This window comes from Drosophila kikkawai, chromosome 2L (genome assembly GCF_030179895.1).
Source record: "Drosophila kikkawai strain 14028-0561.14 chromosome 2L, DkikHiC1v2, whole genome shotgun sequence".
Classification (NCBI taxonomy): Eukaryota; Metazoa; Arthropoda; class Insecta; order Diptera; family Drosophilidae; genus Drosophila; species Drosophila kikkawai.
The window spans coordinates 4941192-4960768 of record NC_091728.1 but is presented as its reverse complement, the minus strand read 5'-3'; the positions used below and the strand labels follow the sequence as shown (position 1 = coordinate 4960768).

The 19577-nt window shown below is 40.4% G+C and overlaps 2 protein-coding genes across 4 annotated transcripts in view; one reads left to right on the top strand and one right to left on the bottom strand.

Annotated features, from left to right (window-relative positions):
* Positions 1–17361, bottom strand: part of uif (sushi, von Willebrand factor type A, EGF and pentraxin domain-containing protein uif) — a 31971-nt gene extending 14610 nt beyond the window's left edge. For 2 of the 3 annotated variants that reach the window (XM_017168429.2, XM_041776142.2), the window contains exons 1-3: positions 15384–15676; positions 6019–6180; positions 587–668 (exon numbers count right to left, since the gene is read on the bottom strand). In XM_017168429.2, the coding sequence (XP_017023918.1) occupies positions 587–668; positions 6019–6133 (197 nt within the window). In that variant the 5' untranslated portion in view covers positions 6134–6180; positions 15384–15676. Of the gene's footprint in view, positions 1–586; positions 669–6018; positions 6181–15383; positions 15677–17303 lie in introns of those variants that run through there. The other variant, XM_017168432.2, reaches the window with a different exon arrangement.
* A 1530-nt stretch (positions 17362–18891) lies between these two features.
* On the top strand, positions 18892–19410 carry LOC108075826 (essential MCU regulator, mitochondrial). The gene has a single exon (XM_017168397.3). The coding sequence runs from the start codon at positions 18975–18977 to the stop codon at positions 19167–19169; it is 195 nt and encodes a 64-aa protein (XP_017023886.1). The 5' UTR covers positions 18892–18974; the 3' UTR covers positions 19170–19410.
* Positions 19411–19577: the final 167 nt, after the last annotated feature.

Below are 19577 nucleotides of genomic sequence, written 5' to 3'. Positions count from 1 at the left end.
TATTTGGGTATTTGGGTCGACCAGAAACAGGCCTGGAACGACTTGGCCGGAAGCATTCGGCGACTTTCTTTTCGCTCGAAAGATGGAAAAAGAGCCGAGGTGGAAAGGCGTAGTTATGAATCAGCCAGGTAAAGCTGTAGGTATCGATGGTATTCGGCCCTGCCCAGTCGGGCTGAAAAGCAATTTCAAACTTGGTCAGCAGCGGTGGCGGCTCCTTTTTTTTTGGCTCGGTTTGCTGCCCACTTTGGCATTGACAGTTAGCTGTCGGCAACGGAAATGCAATGCGGTGCTGTAACGGCATCAAGTACATATACATCTCTCGCCGCCGATAAAGCTGGCAACCATCGATCCATCCATCAATCCGTCCCAGAACAACAGGTAGCGCATTTGTTCAAGCTTGGCTGATCGTACAAAAACAAAAACTACATCTTGATTGCTTTGCTACCTTCTCTGGTTCTCCGGTTCGATCGTTGATCGTTGACAAAGAGCGGAACCAGTCCAAATCCCCACTCACTTCCTCTCTACCAAACTTATCTTAACTTGGCTTAGGAAATTATCATATAGTTATGGTTGTGATTCCACTCACCTTCGACACAGTTCGGCGCTTTTCTCCCACGAGTGCTTGATATTGAAATACTTGTAACAATTTAAGCCGCGCAGTTCCCAGCCTGGAAAATGAAAAGAACATGTATTTAGATAGGAAGAAGAAAATTTAAATTATTAAAAATAAAAGGGGAAAATGCATTTCCACTAAAGTAGACAAAATATTTATACATTCCCCCCTTTTCTGTAGCTTAAATTGAATTTTATAAGTGGTATTTGGCCCAGACTCGAGGCTTTTCTCATAGTAAGCTACTTATGAGACCCCCCCAGAGTTTTCCTGGAAATTAAACTGGATATATTTAATCATTAAGTATCGCCACCAACTGGAAGGGGAAAAGAGAGAGAGGTTGTATGTGACCCCAATCAGCATTTTAACCTGTTCTGCATAATTTATTACTATCTGTGAGTGTGTTTGCTATAAGAACAAGAACCGATAATTAAGTCGTTATGCTTACAGAGATGAAGATGTGATACCGAAGATGTGACCAACACTTGGGCTGTGACGCTTTCATTTTCCGCCAAATACCAAGAGTTTTCCTGGTAAAATGGGAAAGTTGTGCGCGAAACTTGGACACGGCCCCCGGCCCGCCTCGCAGTCAGCTTGATTGACAGCTTTCATTTAAAATCAAATCGACCAAGATATATACACACGACACACACACGAAACCAAAACAAAAAGCAAAAGTATTTAAACAATTTGTGCTTTTTATGAGTGCCCAAGCACGCGCCATCATTTAAAAGTCACAAGTAGTTGGTTGTATTTGGTATTTACTGTGGGTCGGCGCAAGTCGCTACAGATTTTATATTCGTTTGGGAGTTGATCCGAAGGTGACTTTCACGATTTCCTCGTCCATTTGAGCTGCGATTTGATCGCATTGGGCTTTCCATTAGATGGGAAACTGCATCCTGTCGATAAGGCCTGGCCAATTGAATGTCTCTCTTGGCTTAAAAGTCTTTCATTAAAGAAATGCATGCTGCCAGTTCCAAGATAATAATTCCCCCTTAATTACCTATCACTACTTTACATAAAAATGTATGATTTTCGACACTATTGTGCATTTAAAGTTTAAATTAAAAGTTCAAGACTGACTAATGTGTGACATTAGTTGCGTTTTCCTTGAACCCGGAGCCTGTCTTGGGGTTATAAATATGGCCACAACCGTAAGACTTTTGGCAACTTAATTGGCTTTTCACCTTCACATGAACTGAAGCTAAGGTGAGAAGGCACTGCCCTGTTTTGAAACCATATTTATTTAAATGTATACGGATTACGACATAGTTTAGATTATATTTAAAAGATTTTCCAACATTTTATCTGATTCATTGTTATGCCGCCTCATAGTTTTTCCTTTATTTTATTCATTTTTCCCATTAGAAATCAATCAAATCCTCAGGCAGCCACAAAGCCTTGTGGTCATTACCCATTTTAGCACCAATTCCACCCAATTTACAGTTGGTTAACGTTCTTTCTGCGGCTTAGTGGTTCGCCTAACTGGCTAAGTGGACCGCTATTGGCCGCACAATTTGTACGAATTTATTTATTTGTGTGCCACATTTACCGCACAATTTGGTATTAGCCATGCTTCAATGCCAAAATAAAGAACACGGCTAACTGTAAGCTGTTCCACTTCCATACGTGGGCGAGAGAGCCTCCAACATTTCTGAATTTCTTTCGGGGATTCTTCTGAGTTGCCTGTCTACCACGCTTCAATTGGGATCTAAGTCAGCGCAGAAGCCCCGAGTAATTGCGTTTAATAGATTCTCTTTTTCCCTATCTCTTTTCTATCTCAGTTGGCGATAAATTCTCAACCTTCTGGCCATGTCACCGTGACAGCCAAGAACTCCGGCGTTCGATTCGCGGCGAGCAATTAAAGCCACGTAACTGCCAATTGGCTTTGGAAATTCTTTTGGTCTTCGACTCGACTCTTGGGTGCAGCCACCACATCAACTGGACAAGGTTAGCCGGTTTCAGTTGCCCTGCCGCACTGCCCTCCTCCTCCTCCGCTGGCTTGCTATTTCTTTGGTTCCATTGCGCGTTGTGTGCCAGATATTTGAAATTCTTGCCAGGAAGTTTTATTTTTCTCCTGTTTCTGTTTTTCATTTGCGCCATTACCTATGCAAATGTTTGCTGCGTGACTTGGCCAAGTGCCTTCTCCCCGGTCTGTGATCATTGTCTATATTTAATTTGCAGCCGAGATTGCAGCATACGAAGAGATCTTGTGGAAACAATACCGAATTAGCAATGTGAGAATTTCTTACGTAAAAATCATCTAGTTATCTACTATGAGCATGTGAGCATGATTTTAACATGGGCTTATATATTATTTGGTTATTATTCTCTTTGTCAAAGTTAATTGTAGCTAATGAACTGCAGCAACAAACTGGCATTTTGTGGGTTGAGCCAGATTGAAAAGATGTGGAAATTATAATTGTTATGGAAATAATTATGCATATCTTAGAATCAATTATACTAACTGGAACAAAGAGGCTGTAAAAATAGAATTAAAAACCTTTAAAATACCAGTTCCCCTGCTTAACCCCTCTTATAGCTCAATTTCGTAAACGAAGATGGTATCTGGCTGGCCTAAACACACACGTATTACCCATATTTCGAAGTAATATATGTCATGCCCGGTTTTCGGTTAGCTATTTCGAAATTCTCGTAATTATTCTGCTTAGGGAAAAGTAAAATAAGAAGGGAAAAGTGAAAACTCGGCGGTGGTTGGCAATAAATCTTCTTCACTGCGCTCATTTCATTAACCCCATTGCCAGCCAAGAAATTCGTTATCTTGGCCATTAAATCTCTACGAAAAAGAAGAAGCTGGCAGGAAAATGAGATCTCAATTACAGTGAGTGCGTGGAAAGCTCCAAATGTTCTTCTTGGAAATGCTGTTGGCTAATTATTTAGCTAATTACTTTAACATTGATTGAATTTGGTCTCTTATAGCCCTCCCTTTTGCAATTCCCACAGAGGTCAGTCAGGTGGAAAAACGCTGGCTTCCCCTGGCCAAACTCATGTGCCACCAAATGTGGAAATTTTTTGTTTAATTTGACTTGAGCACACGCGCATTTCATGCTTTATGATTTTCCAAGCGCCTCAATATCATAAATAAAACAACAAAACCTAAACAACTTCCTTACAAATTAGGTGTCGCTCATTCATAAATCTAATCCAAGTGTGTGCCTGCCGACCCAGAAACGTTTATCAAACGCTTATATATTTTTCTGCCAGTGTACATGGCTGGATGGTTGGCGGCCGAAGAAGCCGCAAAGAACTCGCCGTTTAATTAGCTCGAAACTCTTGGCAGCTCGGCGGCGATTACTCAAGCGTGGCCAAAAGTGTGGAAGTTGCTCTTCTAAGTCTTCACGATCGACTTCGTGAGGAGTGAGTTGTGTATGTTTGTCAGTTGGTCGTCTTCAATTTGAGGCTTTTACCGTTAGGCCTGACTCGACTCCCTAGGCGCTGCCAATGGCCAGCGGCGAAACAGCTTCTAGTTGAGTTGGAACATTGATTTCTTAGGGTATTTGAAGTGGTTGAAACGGAATATCCTATATATATATTTCCTATAAATACCTTTGAACAAAATTCCTAAGCGTCAAAGTATTTATTTTTAATTGCGGCCTTGGATTCCCCCTTAACACCATCACCATAAATCTGTGAAGAAACAACTGACAGGTTATAACCTGAGCATCATAATTCCATTAGTTGAGTCATAAAACAAAAAATGTCGTAAACAACAGTCTCTCATTCTTAGCCCATATATCTTTCGATATCGGTTTATTAGCATCGATCAATATGCAACAGCAAAATGGAAAAACTGCAATAACTGGCAAGAGTTTGGCCTATTTTTCGAGCCCCAGTGTGAGTGTGTAACCAAACCCAACCGACTGCACCTAAGACAAGTCCCAAGCCGACACACGGGCAGGCACCTGCATATGAAAACAGAAAACCGAAGCGCGGTGAAAAAAAAATATTTAAAAAATAAAAGACTTAGGCAACGAACTCGTTTGAGAGCGCCTGTGTATATGTGTGTGAGAGTGTTAATCAGCACAGCAAGCTGCACTGCAGCTAGTTAAAAGATGGACTCCTCTTGGCATCGAGAGACAGGAGCTTAGTCAGTCACTCAGTCGGGCAAGTGAATAAAAAAAAATAGACAAGAAAAAGTATATGAAAAATAAACAGCAGCAGCAGCAGCAACTGCTGCAGCGGAAAACCGTTAAGAAATCTTGTTCCAAGTCTGGAGTTGGAAATTCTTCTTATGGCGCACTCTCTATATATGCTGTCATGGCTTAGCATTCTACGAACGAGGGAAAATGGTAATGGACGCGACGAGAAACGAGTTTGGCCATATGTTATAACTGTTATGGTTTACCTATATATATATGTATGCGAGGTACTATAGGTGTTGTAGGTGGCCAAGTGAAAGGCCCACCAGGAGCACAACTCCGGCAGAAACTACGGGGTACTGATTGATTGGCCTGGCCACCACTTCCGTCATGTTCACATTCTCTGCACACTTATACGCTTGCCCAAGTGTGTTTCTGGTCAGCTTTTTTTTCGTTTTTTTTGTTGGTTCTACCAGGCGTTAACCCGTTTAGCAGGTTGCTTATTGGATTTTGTCATTAGCTTAAGAATTTTTATAGCACAAACGTATGGGATATGTTTATGACACAAATATGGCTAAGCCTACACTGAGCATTAAATACTGGCATTCGATCTTATAAAGGAAATAAATACAAACCAAAGGAACGAGATAGCATTGAAATAGTTTATTTTTGAATTCTTAAAGTATGATGGATTATATCCAATTTCGTTAAGCCCATACAATCCAAGCGTGTTAATGACCTGCCATCTATATTGTAAACTTTTCTTGGCTTATCATTGAGGAAACTATTTTCTTAAAAAGGGAAACTCACAGCGTCATCATTCAGCCATTATTCGAGCCACCGAAAAAGCAGCGTGAAATTAACATTAATAGGTTGAAATCGAAAAACGCTCAAGCCAATTCATCAATTTTAAGATTAAAGAGTGGATAATTTGGGTCAGAGCCTCTAGTTCCCACCGACATTTCTTCTGGCTCAGCAACAAGCGGAAGTGAACCATCATACCACGCTGCGTTCAAAGCCAATCAATTATGCAATTAGAAGCTCTTAGACCAGCCGAGAGACAAAAAGAATTCCTAAACACATAATTGCCAACTGCTGGCACGCCCCTTATAAGCACCCAAACAAATCCGTTTCCGATTGCCACGGCTGCAATTATACTCGCTTTTGATTTATGCGCAAAGTTTTGGCTTTGGCTGCTACACCTGCCTCCGCCTGGCCGTGCACGTGTTGTTACCAACGCAATTGGCAATTCATACTTTATTTTTTGGGCTGGAAAAATGTGAACTAACAACTGGCAGTTTAACTTACCATTTGGACACGAAAACGCCTCGTCCGCTCCGATCGTGTGTAGCAAATTGAAAAGCAGCAGCGACGACAGCAAAGCGGCCAGCCAATGCGAATTGGCTGCCGTCGGTTGGTCCATATTGGCCCGATTTAATGCCCAATTAAGCGCTGGATTTTGTTACCAATCTGCAATAGAAAAAAAAAAGTGAAAAAAAGTGTCAGTTCGGTCGTTTTAGAATCCAATAATCCAGAGGAAATTAGTTTACGGCCTCGCCCTGACACTCGAAAAAATAAAATAATCATAAATAATCATAGGAACCGGTTGCCTCATTCACACCTTCGCACACACGCATCCGATAAACTTAGACGATTAGCGAATTTATGCCACGCTGACTCAGTCTCCGGCTGATCCGAGCACGTGTTTCTGCGGCTGCTGCGGTTTTAGAAAGTCCCTCGAGAGTCCCAAGCCGCAGCTTGCAGAAAAGAATTTGCATATACTAAGCTTAGCCATGAATAAAGCTAATGTTCGCTTTGATGTGTTATTTCTAGTTGAGAATGGAATCTTGGTAAGATGACTTTCGGAGCTGGAGAAATTCAGTATGGAGATTGGGGAAATACCGAGCTTAACATGATGATGATGTCTTGCTATAACAAGGTGGTTTCGTATGTTTAATTAATCTTCATTAAGTAAAGTTTTTTTTATATAATATATCCACTAAGAAACCCATAATGTATTATTTCTACTTAATATTGGAACTTTTTACCATTAAAGTTTAATATTTAATCAGTCTTCATTAAGTAAATCCCTAAGAACAAAACAAAATATAATAAATTTCTTGTTTTATTCAAGTTTCTACCTCACTCACACTCCTTTCACCTGTCTTAGTCACGTTTTATTTGTAGCTCCTAATAAATTTACCCCAATCGCACCTTCTATGAACCTTAAAGTAATCCAAACTGTATGTGTTAAGGTCGCTGTACTCAAAAAATAATAAATGTTTAACAAATGTCAAGAGTTGGGTATTATTATTTAGACTAACACGAAAGTTTAAGGCTAATCCGCAGCTTATTGTCATGCCTCACGACTGTGATTGCTGAGCTTGTTTGCCAGCCATTGTGTCTGTGGGTGCGTGTGTGACTTTTCATTCATATCCGAAGCTAAATTCAGTCCGTGTGGGGTGTCTGGGTGTCTGTCTGTCTTATTAAAGGTGCCCGGGGGGTGTCGGTGTCTGAGTGTCTCGCCCCTCGTCGCCTTGCAGTGCTTTTGTAAGCGGAGATCGAGGCGCAAGGTTGCCGTTATTGTCAAGTAATTATAGACTAGCTAACACAAGATGTACAGTTGCCAGTGGTTACAGTTTTGATTAATATTTGCGTGCTAATTGAACTTGTTTTGGGGTGGAGGCCAAGATCTTTTTGGGGGGTGAAGAGCTTGACCTGGAATTACTTAATAAAAACGTGGAAATTGAGACAAACATTTGAGGATGCGAAAGAAACATTTCTTGAAGGTTTGCTCGATCTTAAACAATCTGTACTATATCTTTATTATTTTCATATTTGACTTTCACGTTTGTTGCCTAAGTCTTTTGTTTGTAAGTCCAAACCTGATTGACACAGTGGACATTGTGCTGTGTTTCTTAACTGCATTTGTAATACAAAACCCCAACGCAACTCACTCACACAGACCAGTCGCAGACCAAGTCCATTAACAACTTCCGCAAATTGTCTCGGAGAGAAATCTCAATCTCGGCTTAAAATTTAGTCAAACGCGAAGGCAAACGCCCTGCCACATGTTTCGTTTGCAATGAGATACACACCGATACTCCAACAAAATATTAGATAACTCTGTTGCATGCGAATAAAAGGCTTAAGCCCCGAAATGAAAAAAAAAGTGAATAAAAGCCATTGAAAAGCGGCTTAAACCCCAGACAGGTCTTGGCGGCTTTTATTGAAGGAAAAGACACAACAGCAGCTAAAATAATTTGCAAGTAAGCTGAGACTGCACGCACCACTCGGCGCTAATTAAGAAAAATAGCGATGCCAACTCTTGTTTATTTTTATTTCTCTCGGGGGCTCAGAAATCATAATTAGAAAATAATATAAGCAAAAAGGGCAATGAATTATGCAATGCGTTGTTGTTTTCTTTCGCCGGAGTTTTCCCAGTTTTAAGTTGAATCTGTGGCCGCAGCAGCAGCTGCAGCTGCCTCGAGAGCCAAAAGCCAAGCCGCATTTTTTGTGCAATTAGTCGGCTATGCGGTTTGGCCCAGAAAGCGACTTGCAGCCGCCAGGCAGCAAACTTGTTCGATAGCTAACTGTTTTTCGCCGTGTTTTTTTTTTTGTGTTTGTTTGTTGTTTGCTCGCTGCTTATCTACCTGTCCACACAGCAGCTCACATATTTGTGTGCCTGTGTGGGCGAAGCAGCCATTGTTTAGCCAGGCCAAGTCGCCAAAGTCAACTTCAGTGGCAGTCAGCGGAAAGGCGCCAAAAATTATAGAGTTTTAGCCAACATTTATTTACCTTGCTGCTTAATGAAGCGCACACCGCGGGAAGGGGGCCTGCGACTGCGTGGGCGTGGCTGGGAGTGGGAGTGGGAGGCTTTGACCTAACCAAAGACCAAAGACAGCATTGTCATTAGCTTGGCTGTGAAATCTGTGAATTTGTGAATCCATTGAAGGTTAAACAGCATAAGTATTCACATTAGCTCTATGGCGAAGATTCATTAAAATGAAATGTTTAAGTGTATGCAAAAGGCAACAATTAGTAATAGGTGATTAGCTATAACAAGCAGCTAAAATTGTTTACTTTTTTTAATTTATTTTATAAATTTAAAAACACAACTTCCTATCACTAAAAATATGTATTTCTTAATTGATTTCTGACAGGACAACTTTAGACTTTCTGAAGTCAACACCCTGGATTAATATTTGGCTTTGAGCTTATATAATCACAGCTAATAGTGCAAGCACGAGCGTAGCCTCGGGGCTTAAAAAAAGTAAGCAAACACTTTTTTATGTTCCTCCTCAAAACTGCAAACTGCAACCGATTGCATTGGCTTTATGCTAATGTTGGCTTGGCTAATAAACAATAAAAACTATAATTTATACATCCATTTAGCATGTAAATAAGCGAAAGACCTGAAGAGAGTGAAAGGTCCACAAATCCGCAGATCCGCCGGGTTATTTGATTTAAAGTCAACCGTTTATTGGCCATTGATTTAGCTTTGATTATATTTCTGTCTGTCTCTATTATGCAGACGCCCAACGAATGGGTTGGCAATCGTTTTGAAATATTCACAAAAACAATTTGCATAAAAATGGGCGGCATGGGAAGTCATTTGGTGTGTGTGTTTTCGTGATTCCCATGACTGACACCGTTTAAAGGTTGATTAAAGCCAAGATAGCAAATGGAAATTCATTGGGTAAGCTTATTTTAACCAAAATAGTTTTAGTATCTTATTTCATAAGATGTTTTTAAGTTATGTCCCCCAAAAAGAACTTACTGAAATGAAAAAGCTGGTTCAATGCGGGTTCAATAAAATATAGTTTATCCTTCAACTTCGTCAAGTACATTCATTTTAATAATACTTTTATAATAGTAAAACAAAAAATTTATATATAAAATCCCATCTAGCACTTGGAATAACAAAAGACTTAAGCAACGAACTTGACGGCGAAGAGAACACCTCATCACAACGACAGCTGAATGGTACAGAACAAAAGAGTTGGGCAATCCAACACGAAAAACCTTTTCCATCCGCATTGAAGCTCTGTGTGTATGTTTCGCAATCGCTATCGAATGTGGAGAGGAAAACAGCATCAAGCTGCAAGAAGTGCGGAGCGCTGCGTCAGTCGCGATCAAAATTCACATATTTTCTAGGCACACATGTGCCTAGCAAAGCGAATATCACCAAGAAAACGGAACGATCTGTGACCAAACCGGTTGCTGTTGGCTCAGCCAGGTCTGCAGCCATTATTGATGACACCTTCGACATTTAGCCGGGCCAACAGAAACGGAAAAAAACAACAGCAAAATCAAAACGAAAACCTTAAGATGATGACTAAGTTGAGCTTGAGCAAATGGTAAAAGTCAAACAGGGTACATAATTTTTGGTGAACTTTTTGTGCTGCCGGTTTTCGATTTTGGTGATTGGAAATGCAGCTGGTGCGCCGCAGCATGCCGGTTTGTTTGCCTTTTAGAGCCGCCGTTTAAGTTTTCCATTTCCATTTCGCATTGGCCATCTATCTTCACACGAGCTCATGATTTTCCACCGAAGCCAAGGCGGCACTTTCACTTGCGCACTTGTCTGGAGAGCATTTTCAGTGTTTCTTTCGTTTGCCAATTTTCCTTTTGTTTTTGCTTTTGGCCAAACAAATCGATGCGGGGAGGGGCGCCTCGAACACGTTTCCAGTTTTTGTGCCTGCCCAACTAATGACCAAATATTATTTTACTTTGATTTCTTTTGGCCTGAAGGTCAATTGCATTTTGTTTTCCACCTTTTTTTTACAAATTGAGTTAGTTTTTCGGTGTCAGTCGGCTGAGGGAAGTAGAGTTGCAGTTGCTGAGGAGAAACTGGGACAGTAAACGAGGATCAAATGCTAGCAGAGATGGAAACAGATAGAGAAAGACCTTAAATGAAATGGAGAACCGCTTAGACGCCAATGTATTTATCTAATTTGATGATCTTCAATTGAGATCAGTTAGAGAAACACTTAACTTGTGGACAGCAATCAAGGCGAGTAGATCAATCTGGGATAGACAGTCTAATGAATAATAAACATAGCTTGGGTTTCTTTTAATTTAATTGAGACTTTTACTAGAGACACTAAATTGATCAATTTATTGCTGAGATAGATTGGCTTTAACTCGTAATACATTGGCAAAAAATATCTATATCAAATTCAAAAATTTTAAGAAGTTTTGTTAAAATAAACAGACTTTTGCTTTTTTAAAGTATTACAAGAGTTTATCAAAATTGTCAAATCTCAAAAGGGTTTTATTTTCATAAATTGAATACCAGAATCTCTTTAGAAGCGGCTTCTTTGTTCCCCCAATCAGACTCACTCTCATTGGGCCTGAGCTTTCCATAATCCAATCAACCCAACCGTTATGAGTCTCTCTTTTCTTCTGGAGAAGTGAGTCTCTCTAAGCACTGAAACCAGATTTTTATGTAAATTTATGTTCTTTCTGGCTTCGTGATTTCTTTTCCCCCCCCCACCTTCCATTGATCTTTCGGCTCAACATAAAAATTTGTGTTTAATTTCGATGGTCAGGTAGCCGAAGCCGCAGGGAGCACCGGAGCTCGAGGAGATCGGGCTCAGAGGGAAAACCAGCTGGGGCAGCTGGCCGATTGGTGGAGAGACCCAATGAACTAGTTTCGGGCTTGTGGCATGTAAGTGTGTGTTTTTTTTCCGAACGCTTTGGTATTTGGGTTACTTGAATTGTTTGTGGCCAAAGTTGCGGCTAAGGCAATGAGGCCTTAATGTGGGTCCTATTGGTCGGGGAAATAAAAGAGCTACGAAGGCTGCACATATGTATGTGTTATATCCATCAATGAATAGGGCAGAGATTTTTGTAAATATAAATAGTAATCAAATTGACTTCTTATCAGTTAGCTGGGAAGATATTACTAAACTTGTTTTGGGTTTCCCATCGTAAATGCCTTTTTCTGAAATCATTTTCCTCGCACAAGCCAACACAAATAGCTCTTTTCACCGGGCTTGTATTTGTATTTATCTTTTTCGGGTAACTTGCAACCGGCAGACTTGCAACAGCAGCAGCGCCAACAACATCCATTTGTTTTCATGTACGGCCAGAGCCGTCGAAAGCTGGGCACAAAATGGTCAAGTGGCTTCCACCGGCCAACACTTTCACAAGCAGAAAACGCAAAGAAGCGCGGCGGGGCTTCGAAGTGGGTGGCTACCACGAGTGCAATTAATATTTAATTCGTAAATAGACAAGGAAAAGTTTTGTTTTCAAGATTTGGTAACTGAAAACAAACGACTTGGTGGAGCGAAGAAGTCGAAATGCCAAGGAATGCAATTCGACACCGCACCTCAACACAAACAACACACAGATCCACCCACAAACACACTGGAAATGCCGAAATGAAGTCAGCGGTTCGGCTTGAAACAACAAATTCAGGTTATAAACAATGGCAACAACTACAAGAACCACAAGGGAAAATGATGGCACACCCGTAATTTCTTGAAGTGCTATCATTCATGACAATGAAGAGTGGAGATTATATCACCAAACGCAGGTCGACGAGTGATTTCTCTAACAGAAACTATGTATTTTTCAATGCAATGTACATATTATTGATAAATTAACTCTAAACCAAGTTCTTAGTGAGTTAAAATGCTTATTCAGATTTCAAGTAATTAACAGTTAATTTATAAATTATATAAAAAGTATGATCTTTATAATAAAACCTCCAAAACATATTTATAAATATTGTAACTCATTTTTTAAGTCCATTAATCACCAGGGCTTGCCCAAGAGTATCACTATCACACCAAGCCCCAGTATCAGTTTCCCAATTTTTTGTTTTCGTTGGAAACTTTTGAAGATGCTGGCTGCGTGACTCGAAGATCCGCAGATGCGAAAGACGCCAAGACGCGAAGCCGTCAAGAATGCAGCCAAAAAGGCAAGAGCGAGCAGCCCAAAACAGGTTAACTGAAATATGCACACCGGAGTCAAGAGTCAGACGGTCTACCCAAGAGATGTGCCTTTTGTGTGTATATGCGGTGTGAAGCAGTCATGTGAATTATATTTTCAGCCAGTAGTTGTTTGGAGATTCGGCAGCTTCGAAATAGAGATAATCTTGAAAGTGAATGGCGGCTCTTGGGAGAGTTATTTTTTTAGCCAACTAGAAGCCTGATAAGTTGGCATCAAATAAGAGAGACAACTCTCCTCACTGAGCTTACATTTATTATGTTTTTCTATTTCAACAATTGTCGACAATGACAGCGTAAAATGTTTTTTGTTTTGTTTTGGCTTTTCCCCTGCGATCAAGCTCTACTTTTCCGTACACAATTCTCACAATTAAAAATATAAGCACCAAACATGGCGGGGGACGGGGAGAAAAGATTGGGAGATTGAGAGAGGAGAAAAAAAAATAAAGAAAATTTGTGGCAATTGTAACTAATCGACGGGCAATGGCAGATGGCGCCGTGAAAGCGCCCACCTAGGATAGGAAAACTTATGAAATTGTCAACTGCTTTTCAACGTGATTAAGCTGCTTTTTTTTGCGGCGGAGAAATGGAGAGCGCCGAGATGACCATTAAATCGCTTTTAGAATGAGTCGTGCTTTCGTGGCCACTTTCACTGCCACTGAGACGGAAGTTGAGAATTTCCAAAACAACAAAATTGAAAATCAAAATCCACAGAAACTTTCGTTACTGGGAAAGAAAACATCTTGTTGATTAGAAAATGATCGACCTCGCCGAATTGTTATAATTATTTAATGATTTGATGAGCGTCAGACACGCACTGAAGATCCATTTTGCGCATGTCGGTGAAAATCTAAGAAGCCAGGACGGGATCAGCCTCATTAAGGGATCTCCTCTTAGATCAATTCAGACAAACACGCCCTGACATTCCTCTCTTCTAATGGCTAACTGACACTTGATATAAGACAGGAGATTTATCAATGCAGTTAACCGAATTCCACCCTTGAGAACGAACTACCAAAACTAATTTTCTTTCCCCGACTTCATTTGATTTCTCGCACTTTCAGTACAGGTATCAAAATGGAATGATTCCAAGTCCCTTACCTGGGTGTGATTGTTGTGAATTGATTTCCAGGCTTGTTGTTATTTTGTCTTTTTTTATGGTGTGTTCGCTTGCCTCTACCTGCCAATTCTAAGCCTTGGAAAAAGGTCAAAGAATTCTTTGCCATGTGCGCTCATAGCCCAACTAATAGATTTCTTTGTGGCGTTTCTTTTAAGGTTTGATTCCTGTGAAATGGGGGATTAGATCATCGAAGTGCAAACGAAACTCAATACCATTGTTTTCGGTTTAGGCAGTGAAAAAAGCAGGAAAAGTTTTAATTTATAATTTAATTTCTTTTATATAAGAGTCAAAAGCCATTGAAAGAGAAATTGTTCATGCAATTCTGGCCAAATCGCAATTTAACGCAATTACTAAACACAGACAAATCGAAAGACTTAGGCAACGAACTTGGCTTCTCTATAGGAATGTTTATGTAAAAAGGTACTTCACGGCTAGCTTTCCACATTTATCCGCAACTTCCGTTTGGCAGCTCCGAGGTAAATACCAATATACAAATTATGACTAAGCCTCAGCGCAACTTGGGCCATAAAGCACGCGCTAAAACAAGTTTTACTTGATTCGATACTTTTTAGCAGAGCTATGGAAATTACTTAAGTAGAACTCATCTCTTTCGAGATTCCTTAATCATGGCACAAATTTCCATAAAGAAACGAGTTTATTTGTGTTTGCCAAATAGCTTTGCTTTGCCAAAAAAAAAACTGAGCCACAGAGGAGAGCAAATAAAGTTTTTGTGCGCTGTTTAAAGATCCAACGAGTGGGATTTTTGTGACGGGCTTGTACGTCATTTGTTCTGCTTTTCACTTTAAGTTGACTTGGCTTGAGTGAAATTTTTTACTATTTCTACGGCGTTTCGGTTTCTGTTATTAAGCAACAAAAACAACAATAAGAACAACAACAGCAGCAGCGCTCAGAGTGCGTCTTGAAATTGAGGTTAACTGTTTGGTAGCTCTCGCTTTTCGCCTCTCCGGGGGAGCGGCAGCAGTGGGGCTGAGGGCCCGCTCGACTTGGCCTTTATTGAATGAATGTGACAACAAAGGCGAGTCAGACACGGCCGGCAGGCAATCGAAGCTCTTTTTGGGGTTTTGTCTAATAGAAAGTAAAAGAAATTGTTCTTATTGTCGCTGTGTTGTGGCCGCGTGTGCCACTTTTTATGGCTTAATGGAAACACACATATGTGTATATTGATTGTTTTATATATGGCCCACAGCATAACCACTCTCGGCGCAATCAGAGGAATCAATCAATTATTTAAATACAATTAAAGCAAAGTTTAATTGCAAATTGTTGGATAAAACGAAAGCATGCCATTGTTTATGGATACATATGTATATAATCGAATATTTGCGCAATGACCGAGTCGAAGTGAGGCGTGGCCTGAAATTGGTTTTTACTTCATTATTGTTTAATGATGGATAGTAGCTAGCGCATTGTAATGATGTCAGCTTCAAAGCCGAAGAATATAGTCATCACTATATTTATTCATCAATATTCCAGTCCCGATAGTTCCCTCTTATTTCCGATTCCCTTCAAGCCCCCCAATTCTTTTACTCTTCCACTCTTTAAGAGCCTGTTCGCAGCCCTTTCAATATGCAACTCACCTCTTATAAATGCAGCTGTAGGTATAAATATAACCACAATATGGGTTCGTTATGTATCGTTCGCGAATATTTAGTATTCCAATTTATGTGGCATGTCAGCTGGTTATCCTTGAGGTCAACAAAGGCGACTACAACGACGGTCTCTCTCTCTCTCTCTCTCTCCCTTTCCCGACAACGGCGGTGTCAGCTCTTTTTCTTTATGGCAACTTTTGGTTTTTTCGTTCACTATTTATGTATATATACATATATACGTGTATATATAGTTTTTAATGGGCAAGGCCAGTGTTGCACTGCTGGGAGGTATATTCAAGTTGATTAAAGATTAAGCTAAACGAAATTAAACCGCGTCACATAAAGCTAATTTACGATCCCTGCGTATAGACCGACTATCTATAGTTTCTCTAAAGGGGTTGGGTCTGTTTAATTATGCATGCCATGGCGGAGAACCGAAAGAAGTCACACCGAGAGTTCTCGTCACCAGTCTGAGCACGTTTTCGGAATGCGTTGGGAACATTCTTAGGTTTCGAGGTAACCGAAATCTTCGAAGAAATACTTATGCTAATTAAGTGAAAACCGAGCCTCGAAGAATTCCAATTTCACATTTCTGTTTGCCATGATTTAAACAAAAAAAATAAACAAATGACTTAAGGCACAAACTAGTTCTGCCAAACAAATGACTTGAGCAACAAACTGTTTGAAGGGAGTTGTGGCTGGAATTACCTAACCGAAACTGACTGCACTTAGACTGCAGCCCTAATTATTTTTTGGCAACAGCTTGTGCTTATTTCTGGCAGCGCCATTTCTCTTGGTCGTATTGTTGTGCAAAGCACTTGCTGCCCAGTTGTGGCTTCTTTTCGCCGCATATGTGTGTGTTATTTAGGCCCGGTTAATGGGAGCGTAAATGCGCAGCTGGCATGTGAAGTGAGTACGGTGGAGTGTGTTACCCCTGTGGAGGGTACTGCTACCATTCCCCGAGGGTACTACACCATACGTGTCTTGGCAGCCGTCTAATGTCAGTTAACAAAAGTAAAGTGCAAAAGGCACAGACAAGTTAATGGACTGGTAAAAACCGAAGAAGCATAAGAAAATGGCTAAAAGAAATTATACTAGAAGTTCAACTAACTTGGTTGGCTAAAAACAACACAGAATCATTATAGCGGCAAGATTTGCTCTATTTTAAATTAACTTCCTAGGTGTGGTATGGTTTATCGAATTGTTTTTGAATTTGTAGTTATTTAAATGTTGGTTTAAATGCAGGTTAAGTGTTTCCTATTTTCTTTTGGCACTATTTTGTTTTCAAAAGGTTTCTTTTGGCTTGGCTAACACTTGCTGGAATCTAAACTGGTCCCCAATGTTCACTGCTTATGTTGCACTTTGGAAATTTTCCTTTTGTTTGGCTTGTTGCATTTTAAACACACGATCCAAGCACGCGCCTCTATTAAAATGCACAGAAATCCTTTGCCACACAAACACACACAGAATTGAGCACAAAACAACAATTGAATAAATCCAGTTTCGGGGCCAAATACATTCACAAGCCAAGGCACACCAGGGCACTGATATCTAAAGATCCGGGAGAGCGTTTACTGTACCATGCCACACGAAGGCCAGATTCAGACTGAAACTTGTTCGAAAAAATCAACGCGCCTGCACCTGAAGTCTCCGCTCACACACTCGAGCCCGCACACACACACACACACACTCACACGATATCACAAGACACGACAGCAAAAAGGCAGCTCAAGAAGAAGGCAGAGAAGCAGAAGAGAAACAGAGTAAAAGAAGGTAGAAATGTAAGACGGCGCAAAGAAAATAAGACAGCGCAACGTGCCCGTTCCTCGGATTTTCTTGCCTCCGCAGACTTCTTAACGGCTCTCGGCACTCACACACGCACACACCCAGCCAGTGATCGATACATACACTTGTTTAGCAGCTGAAGTTTTGCCGCAGCCTCTCAACGTCCACAACGCGCCACAGTCGAAAGCATACTGAAAAGCCGAAGACTCGGGCCGAAAGCTTGCGACTTCTTGGCCTTCCGCCGATCGATCGTCGCCGCCGTTACCGCTTAATACTCGGCTCGGAAATCTAGCCGGCAAAAAGGTTGCTTGATTACAGCCTAACATACCTTTGGCCAAGTGCGTGTGTACATGGGTTTAGTCTTCTAGGCAGGATTAGCCACAGCATCCTTGCTTTCCGAGAAAATCCAGCTAATTGTATTCAAAGATGCTGGTGATTCCTTAATCCCCATTCTGTTCAGCTACCTTATTTCAAAAATTAAAAGACAAATAGAACTCAGCCAAATTTTACTAGGATATCTTGCATAGGCAAACGAAAGACTTAAGCAACGAACTTGCAATACAAGAATAAATATTCAAGTTGTACAAGTTGTACTGTACATAGTGCATCAACGCCTTGCAATAACTTTACATTTTTAAGTTGTAATTATCAAAATTTACCTATGACTGAAAAGTACTCGAAATGACGAAAGGAAGGGAAACCAGAAAGAGGCCAACAAAAGACTGAGGAAACGAACCTGCTGAAGGGTTGACTAATAAAATAGAGTGGGCCATAAAAGTAGGACTGTTACAAATTAGACTTAATCTCTAGTACTTAACTGGCACCATTTTTATATTTTTTAAGGCCTTAGAATCCTTCGCTTTTATGATACTAAATATACTTAATTTATTTTATTAAATTTTTCCTATTTTTCGCAATGGGTTCATACTTTACGTAACGATGTATTTTTGTGTCTTTAAAAATTCCACCTAATTGCGTTAGGCATGTGCCTCCGATGGCAGGTTTTACCCAAACATCCTGAATTCTGGATAACTAAGATCCTAACAACCCCTCAAGATGTGCGAAATGGCAAACGGAAGCAATATAGATATATTAGAGGCCCACAAGAGACTCAGGCAACGAACCTGCTAAAAGAGGTCATAAAAGTAGTCATAAAACAGGGTTTGTTTAACATTCTATACCCTTGGAAGTTATTTACAATACAGCTTTCAAGCTGCCATTAGTTTTTCAGGATGAATATTGCCATTTGTTAATCACTTTACTGATGAGTTTAACCCTCTTTGTCAGCCTAATTTTGTGGGTATAGTAAATATAAAATACTTGAATCGAGCCTGGTTACTAATTATGCTTAAAATTAAAGAAATTACTACTCTAATTATAGTTTTGTATGACAGGAAAAGCCATTATCCCCGTCTCAGGACCTATGTATCTTTCTACGCTCTGCCAGACAGTGAAATTGAACAGTGCTCAGACCACAGTGACACATTAAACATAAGGCCAAATCGTCAGCCATTCAAAGTGGGAAGCGAAGACCACTACAAGCCAATTGAAGAGTGGCCATCAGACGGTTGACGAAATCTAACTGCTGGGACAGCAGAACGGAAGTACCATATAGGGCGCACATTGAAATATTCCGGCGACACGCATGCCAGATGAGGGTTTGGGTCGGGTTCGGGCTCAGTGTCCAAGTTCTAGGGCTTGCCTGCCCAATTTTGGTCAGAGAAAGTCTTGACATTACCCTCAGAATAAGTTTTGTATTTTAATTTCGAAAGACCCTACTTCAGCCTATACAAGATGCCATTCGGTCGACGCGACAAAGATTTCAAGGAGCTGAAAAAAATTCAAAAGGCTGATAAACTCATATATTTTCGTGTTGTGGCCACTGTCATACCAGGGATTTTGTTGGGTGGCTATGCCGGCATGAAGATTGCACAGTTTCTTGAAGTATGCGAACTGTTCACGCCCGATACCGTGGAAAACGATGACTAGAAGACAGCATGGCACAGATTGAACAAGAGTATTTGGAGCAAGCCAGAAGCATCCTGTCCTCTATATGTATGCTAATGTGTCGGGGCCAAACAAGCCAAACGGGATGCTAGAAAAAAAGAGCAGTCCAGACCGGTAATTCCAAGAAATCAGCCCACAAATTTTTAATTGAATCATAATTATGGGACCAGGTTTAAAATTATATAGTTTATCTTAATAAAGCTTATTCTACGGAAAAGCGAAATTTTACAATTGAAAACTATTTATAAAAATCTCTTTATCCCTTGAGTACCTATGTAGTTTCCATTATATTAGCTAATTAATGTAGCTAACGACTGGGTAAAGGAATACTATTTTCACCTTTTAATTATGACACAATTACAGCGAACTTATTTCAGTTTATGTAGAGCA

Bases quoted from the DNA above. Each gene is read 5' to 3' on its own strand.
- LOC108075826 (XM_017168397.3), top strand. From the start codon at position 18,975: ATGCCATTCGGTCGACGCGACAAAGATTTCAAGGAGCTGAAAAAAATT.